Genomic DNA, 7,158 nt, shown 5'->3' with positions numbered 1-7,158 from the left:
TCGCCATGGCTGGGCTCATCGTCGACCTTTTCGACGCGCGTTGTGGGAATGGGAGAGGTGGTGCTGTTGCGGTCGGCCTCGGCCTTGTCGCCCTCAGAGGCATCCGAGAAATGGTCCTCTCCTTCGGATGAATCTGCAGCAAGGTCAGCGCCAGCAGAGAATGACGGCAGCGAGGTATGCGATAGGCACAGATAGATATGGAGAAGCGCGCACTTACCGAGCTCGTGCGCACCGGGGTCTTGGAGCTCGACGCTCTTTCTTGGAGGCTCGAGTTCAGCCATGATGGGGGCGAATGGGGCGGGGAAGACTTTGTGATGACGGCGGGACACGGGGGGATTGTTGAGAAGGAAGAGCAAAGCGGTCGAGGGGCTGCGTCGCTGATGTGTAGTGATCATCCACGCGGCGGTGCAATCGAGCAGCGATCGTCAGCGCCCCAGACCGGTCCATCGGAGCGGATCAACATGTGCCGCCGGAGCAGGGTTGGCCGCCCAAAACACGTTCGAAGCGTGAAGCTCTTACTGGGCTCCGCGCGCGTCTGCCCGTCGTCAACATCACCTCCCCACCGCCGTCGCATTGTCAGCGCTGCCCACCTTCCAATTGCTAGCGCGCGCCTACCACCACCACAATGTCCGGCGACCCTTCCAAGTTCAGCTTCGGCGCCAGCCAAGGCACTACTGGAGGAAGCTTGTTCGGCGGCGCCAACAATGCTTCTTCTGGCAGCAGCGTCTTCGGCGGTGCAAGCAAACCCGCCGGCGGTAGCATCTTCGGAGCCTCTCCCGCCGCTACCCCGTCAACGGCTGCTGGCAGTGGTCTTTTCGGTACATCAGGTACCCCAGCCTCTTCGGGTGCCTCTCAACCTTCTCTGTTCGGCGGCGGACAATCCACGTTTGGTGGAGCTTCCACATCTGCCAACACTGGCAGCAGCATCTTCGGCGGCGGAGCAGGAGCAGGAAGCTCTCCCCTGAAACTGGGAGGCACGCCCGCTGCTTCTTCTGCGCCCGCTGGAGCCACTACGCCTGCACCCAAATCAACCTTCTCCTTCGGTGGATCTACTACGCCTGCGGGGCCCCCTCCCTCGAGCTCTACTGGAGGCGGACTGAACTTTGGTGCCCAGCCTTCGAGCCAGCAGAGTGCCTCTGGCACAAGTTTGTTTGGAGGAGCAAGCAACAACGCCGCAAAGCCCGCGACCAGTCTGTTTGGCAACACTGGAGGAGCCTCGCAAGCCAGTACTGCCCAATCCACGTCTGGGACCGCTGCGCCGAGCGCCTCAATTTCTGGAGGATTTTCGCTGGGAGCTGCGTCGACGGGCAACAAGCCAGGCTTTTCGATTGGAGGTGCGGGGAATCATTCCAGTTCCTCACCCTTCTCTTTGGGCAGCAGTACGCAAGCCTCATCTCAGCCTGCGCAGGATGCCTCAAAGCCGGCCAGTACGAGCCTGTTTGGAGGCCTTGGGTCCTCCACTGGCAACAAGCCCACGTTTAGTCTGGCTGGTGCTTCCTCCGCTCCCCAAACCACTCCTGGCGCTCAAACGTCGACTTCCACCTCTGCGGCTGGTGGTGATAAGCCGAGTCTTTTCGGAAGTACCGGCGGTATCTTTGGTGGTGGCGCCAAGGACAAGGACAAAGAAAAGGATGCACCCTCGACCACAAGCGGCGCCCCCCAGACTCCCGCGACGACAGGTGGATTCAGCCTCTTTGGCGGCAACAAACCTACTGAGACTCCTGCCTCATCTACTGCACAAACGACTCCAGGTTCAGCGACTCCATCGGCTAAGCCAACTTTCGGGCTGGGATCTACTCCAGCCGCCACCTCGAGCTCTGCCACTCCGCAACCCTCAACCACCGCGACTGCTGCACCAAGCTTCAGCCTGGGAGGTGCCACCAGCACTTCAACGTCTCAGCCAACTACTACTGCGGCTTCTGCGCCCAGTTTCAGTCTCGGGGGGTCCACCAGCACTTCGACGACGCAGCCGGCCACCACGGCGACGACAGGTGCAACCGCCGCACCAACTACTGGTCTCGGTGGCACGGGCACAACCAACTTGGGAGCGTCTACCATGGGTCCTCCTCCAACCACGCAATCCCGTCTGAAGAACAAATCGATGGACGAGATTATCACGCGTTGGGCTACTGATCTTTCGAAATACCAGAAGAGCTTCCAAACCCAAGCGAGACAGGTGGCGAGCTGGGACCGTATGCTGGTTGAGAACAGTGACAAGATTTCAAAGCTCTACAGCAAGACGTTCCAGGCGCGCAAGGACACCGAGGAAGTCGAGCGCCAACTCACTGCGGTCGAGTCTGATCAAGCCGAGCTGTCGAGATGGCTGGATAGCTACGAAAAAGAAGTTGATGAATTGATGGACAAGATGGTTGGTGGCACAGAGGGCCTTCAGGGCCCAGACCAGGAGAGGGAGAGGACGTGAGTGTTCACCGATTTGTGACCAGGCCCGAAGGAACTGATATTAATGGTTTTGCAGATACAAGCTTGCGGAGAAACTCTCCGACCGCCTGAACGATCTGAACAAAGACCTTTCTGAGATGATCGAAGAGATCAACAGCGTCTCGGCTACTCTCAGTAAGACGGACAAGCCCGACGACCCGGTAAGACGAATCGTGATTGACGAAAATCCACCGTAAGCTAACGCTATCAATAGCTGTCCCAAGTGGTCCGTGTCCTCAACAACCACCTTTCGCAGCTGCAGGCCATTGACACGGGGGCCGCGGAGCTACACGCCAAGGTTGCGGCGGCGCAGAAGGAAACGCAAAACTACCGTACCAATGGCCACGCCGGCCTCGGTGGTGACGCGGCAGAGGACTTTTACCGCTCGCTCATGAGCCGTCGCTGATCTTGGCCAGTCGCGAGGGGGCAGGCAACGAAACGAAGGTTCGTGTGTTGGTGGTCATGGGAACTGTCTGCGGACAGAAAAAGGCGTTCACGGCATTGGGGTTTTGGCAATGGCAAAGTCAAAGCAGAGGAATTGAGGAGGGAGCAGGGATGATGAGTGGTGGATTGTAGGATAGGCGGGGGCAGGTGACTCGATAAATGATGATAGCTGCGACGAGGTAAAGCATTGGCAAGTAGTTGGATAGGGAGTGGGCGCGTGTTGGACGACTGACGCAATAATTCGGGAGAAAAGAGATGTAGAAGTAATAAGCTGCCGTCATCTGGTTTCAGATCGTTGGCAGTCGGGCACGGACGGGCGTGCAGATCAGCCAACGAGTTGCCGTTGGCCGTTGCCCGCTAGAGGGCAAGCCTCACCGTCTGAGATCTCCCCTGCGCGGCGACGTCGATGGCTGCGCGCCGTTTGACAGACGAGCAAGGGATCGTCAGCCGCACGCTTCCCGTTCATTTCCCAGCCAGCAGCAGCATTTCGATCCTGGGTTCCCGCCCCCGTCGCTCCTGATAGGTAGCCGACTGTGCTGCCCGTCGTCGCCTTTTTTCCCTCCCCCTACTACCCTCCTTTACACAGGTTGCCACCCGCCTACCTACCACATGTAATTGTATGTATGCATGTATGTATGTCTGTGGTCCATGATGGTTGTTGATGACGATGACGATGATGATGATGATGATTATGGTGAGACCATGAAGCGACGACGACAACAACAACGCAACCGGCAACGCGAGACGAGAGCCCTACGCACTCGTATCCACTATCCACCCGACGGCATCTTCACGCCCGCCGCCCACGGCGTCGCACGGATGGGGGATGCGGATGTACGGGATCGGGGCAGGCAACCAGTCATTTCCCATGAGCACCTCACCGGCCGCGGATCCTGCGGTGCGACTTTTTGTTGCCGCTGCAGCCTGCAGCACGGTTACGGGGGGCCTTAGCGTGTGTGAGAGAAAGAGAGAGAGAGATAGAGATAGAGAGATAGGGAGGGAGGGAGAGGGAAAGAGAGAGGAGGGGGAGAGAAAACCCAGAGACGACGCGACAGAGACAAGACAGGTGAGGGGCAGAAGAGGGAAGGGTGGAGGGGGAGAGAAGAGAAAGAGAAGAGGTACGGATTAGCAGCAGCGGAGCCGCAGGCGGGTAGGGTAGGGAGGGAGTCGGGCGCGGGCTTTTGGGGTGGGGATTGGCTGAGGGAATCGGATGCGACCAAGAGGGCGGGCGCGGGCTTGTCTGCAGGACAAGGGGGGGCTCAGTCGAACAAAAAGGCTCAATCAAGTCAACGCGAGCGTTGCTCCACCACCGCTGATCGCCGACGGGGCGCGCACGTGTACAACCGGGTTGTGCCTGTACGCGTGACTGTCGATGATACACCCGCCGGCGGAGGCCACCGGACCTGCAACCTGCTGCTGATGCGTTGTTTGATCGCTGCTAACTACCGACTGGCTGAAGGGCATTAGGGCATGCAGACAGGCACACGCAGGGCACGCTGGACAAGTGCAGGGCAGAGGAACTTTTTTTTCTTTTTCTTTTTTTCTTTTCCTGCTGCAGGCACCACGCCCATTGTCCCCATTAAAGAACCCGTAATATACATATGCGCGTGAGAACCATGTAGTTACAGACTCATCTACCTATCAGGTAGGACCCGTGAACTCGGACTTTAAGCCCTGTCTACATACACCAACATCCAACACCAACCCACCCACGACCAAACGTCGCCCTCTCCCTCCCCCTCCCCTAACGACCGAGGTACGGATAAGGCTGCGGGCATCCTCAGCTTGCGCGCGCGCGGCCGCCGGCTCGGGCGCCTCCGGCCCTTCTCACCTCATCCTTGCTTCTCGAAAGCGGCGGGAACGCGGGCTGCGCATCCCACGATCCATCGCGTCGAGCACTCGATCAAACGGGGCAAGGGGGAAGGGAGCTAGTCGAGCCGGCTGCGGCGGCAGCACCACTGATTGGACCGTGTCCGAAAAGGCGGAAATGTCCTTTTTCCTCTCTTCTCTCAAAAGAGCTTGGGACGGTGAGGGGAGTCGGGCAAGAAAAGAGTTAGAGACCACCGCGCGCACGAGAAAATTTTTGAGGACGGGGGAGACTCTGGAAGAAAAAAATGCCGCCGGCGACTTCTGTGCTCATTCATCCTGTTCTCCTCCCACTAGCTACTGCTCGCGCTCCGGTCGTGGGCCACCCCCCCGCGACTGACTGACTGATGACTGCTCGCTCGCTCTGTCGTCTGAGAATTGAGCAACCGCCCGGGATTGCCAGTGGTGGCGGCCCAATCACCGCTCGTCCTGCTTCCTCTTTTTCTGCCCGCCGCTTAGCGCACCCTAGCGCCTCTCGCTACATGTACACGTCCGGCTTGTCTTGCTCGTTTGCGCCTGTAGTTTAGAGGCCTTGTTCCCGTCTTGCTTCGGATTGTCGGATAAGGGGGACGGCGGGCGGTGCCACTCGTAAACTGGCCACCGCCCGTGGCTGGGCTCCATAGTTATTTTCTTGTGTAGTAGCATCGCTGTCTTTTTGTCTCTCAACGCCCGCCTCAACGCATGTAACCTCGCCTGTTCCCCTTCCAGCTGCGATCGCCGCCGACCGGGTCAGTAGCTCTCTTGGCCGTTGGGCCTCGACAACGGCCGCACCGCCGTACGTGAGATGGACCGTTCAAGGGGGAGGGAAAAGAAAACACTGAAATCCTCCGATGAAATGTGTGCGCCAAACGGCCTAGCTGGAGAGCCCATACCACAAAAAACCCGGCTACATGGCTATAAGATAAGCGAGTATAAGGCGTGTTGTGTAGTCCCAACGTCAGGACCGCACCGCCCGCACCGCCCGCACGGCACCACCGCCACTCCTCGCATATCGCCAGCGGGGGGCAGTGCAGTAAAACAAATGGGTATGAAAACGCGAGGTAAAGAAAGTGCCCGTGGCTGCCTGCCTGCTGTGGGCGTTGCTCTTACCGTTGCGGGCGCTCGGGAGCACCTAGCCACCCTACAACCACGTAGCCAACCCGCCCCATATAACGCTCCGCGGCCCACACCGTCCCCGTTTCACCAAGGCAGCCCCCCAAGCGGACACTGCTTTGGGCCGGGCCTGCATGTGCAAAATGCCCAAGACTCATCGATCCATGCGTTACGGGCGTGTGATCTGAAAGATAACCAGGAAGAATGCGAAAAAAAGAGACAAAAAAAAAAAAAAAAAAAAAAAAAAGAAAAAAAAAATCTTTTCGATTTTCTGCGACGGCCAGTGTCTTGTATGTAGTAGTGCGAGAAAAAGGAAACGCTCGGGTATAATTCTCTTAGTCTAAGCTTCGCTCGTTCCCCTCCAACCGGTTGCGTGATGCTAAGCGACCTGACGCCGGCAGACGCAACGAGTGAGGCCGAAGCAAGCGCCGTCGCTGCCGCCATGGGCTGATGGTTCTCATGCTGCCTGTCGTGATAGCAATGGGCCCAAATGCAACCCCTATTCCTTGAATTCCCTACATACAGCAGCAGCAGTGAAGCAGACCGTGTAGTAGCAGTGATAGCGGGTAGCGACCTCGGTCCCTTCGTCTTACTCGCGTCCCCACTTCTGCTCCCGTATCGAAACAAACCAATTTGTGCTGCGGCTTTCGCCATCCGGCACCCAAGCAAAAACAAAAGTAACAACACGCTGCAATCCAAGACTGTCAAACGCAAGAAAAACCGAAGCTTGCTGCCCCAAAAAACGGCGAGCGCTATGCCGCAAACACTGTACAATATCAACGCCGTGCGAAGTGTGACCTGACGAAATGAAAAGAAGAAAAAAGAGAGGAGAAAAGCAGGGGAAAAAAGACAAATAACAACGCCCACGGTGGTGATTTCCTCCTCATGCCCTAAAGTGGTATCCCTACAGATGGTGATCCGTACGCGTGCTTGCGTGATGGTGAGCAAGACGGGCGTACGGAGACGAAGGACAAGATTCTTAATTTTTCGTTCGTGAAGGGATGATAAATTGGTGCTGTACAACGAGTGGCGGGAAGGATGGTAGACTGCTGATGATGGTGGTGGCGATGTGATGACGAGGATGAGAAAACGGTGACTTGAATGGTGGTGGTAAAAAGGTCCCGAAGCGAAAAATCCCGAAAGAAAAAAATGTGCGCAGGCAGAAGAAACCCAAGACACCAAATACGCCGAATTAGCCTTCGCTATGCACGCTTCGTAAACGCGACTAAACAGGCGAGTGTTGTCGCCGATGGTTTTGAAGTTGTGATGATGGTGGTGGTTGAATGGGGGGGAGGGGGTGAGCACCCTGAGAAGGGA

The 7,158-nt window shown here is 57.5% G+C and overlaps 3 protein-coding genes across 3 annotated transcripts in view; 2 read left to right on the top strand and 1 right to left on the bottom strand.

The window, feature by feature from the left end:
* The window catches only part of K452DRAFT_335843 (uncharacterized protein), a gene marked incomplete at its 5' end in the record, with an annotated part of 1,988 nt that extends 1,707 nt beyond the window's left edge, over nucleotides 1–281 (bottom strand). The window contains 2 exons of the mRNA XM_033545232.1: nucleotides 27–133; nucleotides 218–281. Coding sequence (XP_033395623.1) covers nucleotides 27–133; nucleotides 218–281 — 171 coding nt within the window. The remainder of the gene's footprint in view (nucleotides 1–26; nucleotides 134–217) is intronic.
* Nucleotides 282–2,101: 1,820 nt separating this feature from the next.
* On the top strand, nucleotides 2,102–2,845 carry K452DRAFT_231105 (uncharacterized protein; the record flags this gene model as incomplete). The annotated part of the gene is made up of 3 exons (XM_033537140.1): nucleotides 2,102–2,418; nucleotides 2,477–2,600; nucleotides 2,654–2,845. The coding sequence occupies 3 exons, from the start codon at nucleotides 2,102–2,104 to the stop codon at nucleotides 2,843–2,845; spliced, it is 633 nt and encodes a 210-aa protein (XP_033395622.1).
* A 2,466-nt stretch (nucleotides 2,846–5,311) lies between these two features.
* On the top strand, nucleotides 5,312–6,235 carry K452DRAFT_57867 (uncharacterized protein). The gene has a single exon (XM_033546867.1). The coding sequence runs from the start codon at nucleotides 5,534–5,536 to the stop codon at nucleotides 6,137–6,139; it is 606 nt and encodes a 201-aa protein (XP_033395621.1). The 5' UTR covers nucleotides 5,312–5,533; the 3' UTR covers nucleotides 6,140–6,235.
* The last annotated feature ends 923 nt before the right edge of the window (nucleotides 6,236–7,158 follow it).

This window comes from Aplosporella prunicola (genome assembly GCF_010093885.1).
Source record: "Aplosporella prunicola CBS 121167 unplaced genomic scaffold K452scaffold_18, whole genome shotgun sequence".
In the NCBI taxonomy this organism is placed as follows: Eukaryota; Fungi; Ascomycota; class Dothideomycetes; order Botryosphaeriales; family Aplosporellaceae; genus Aplosporella; species Aplosporella prunicola.
This window is presented reverse-complemented; position numbering and strand designations above follow the sequence as displayed.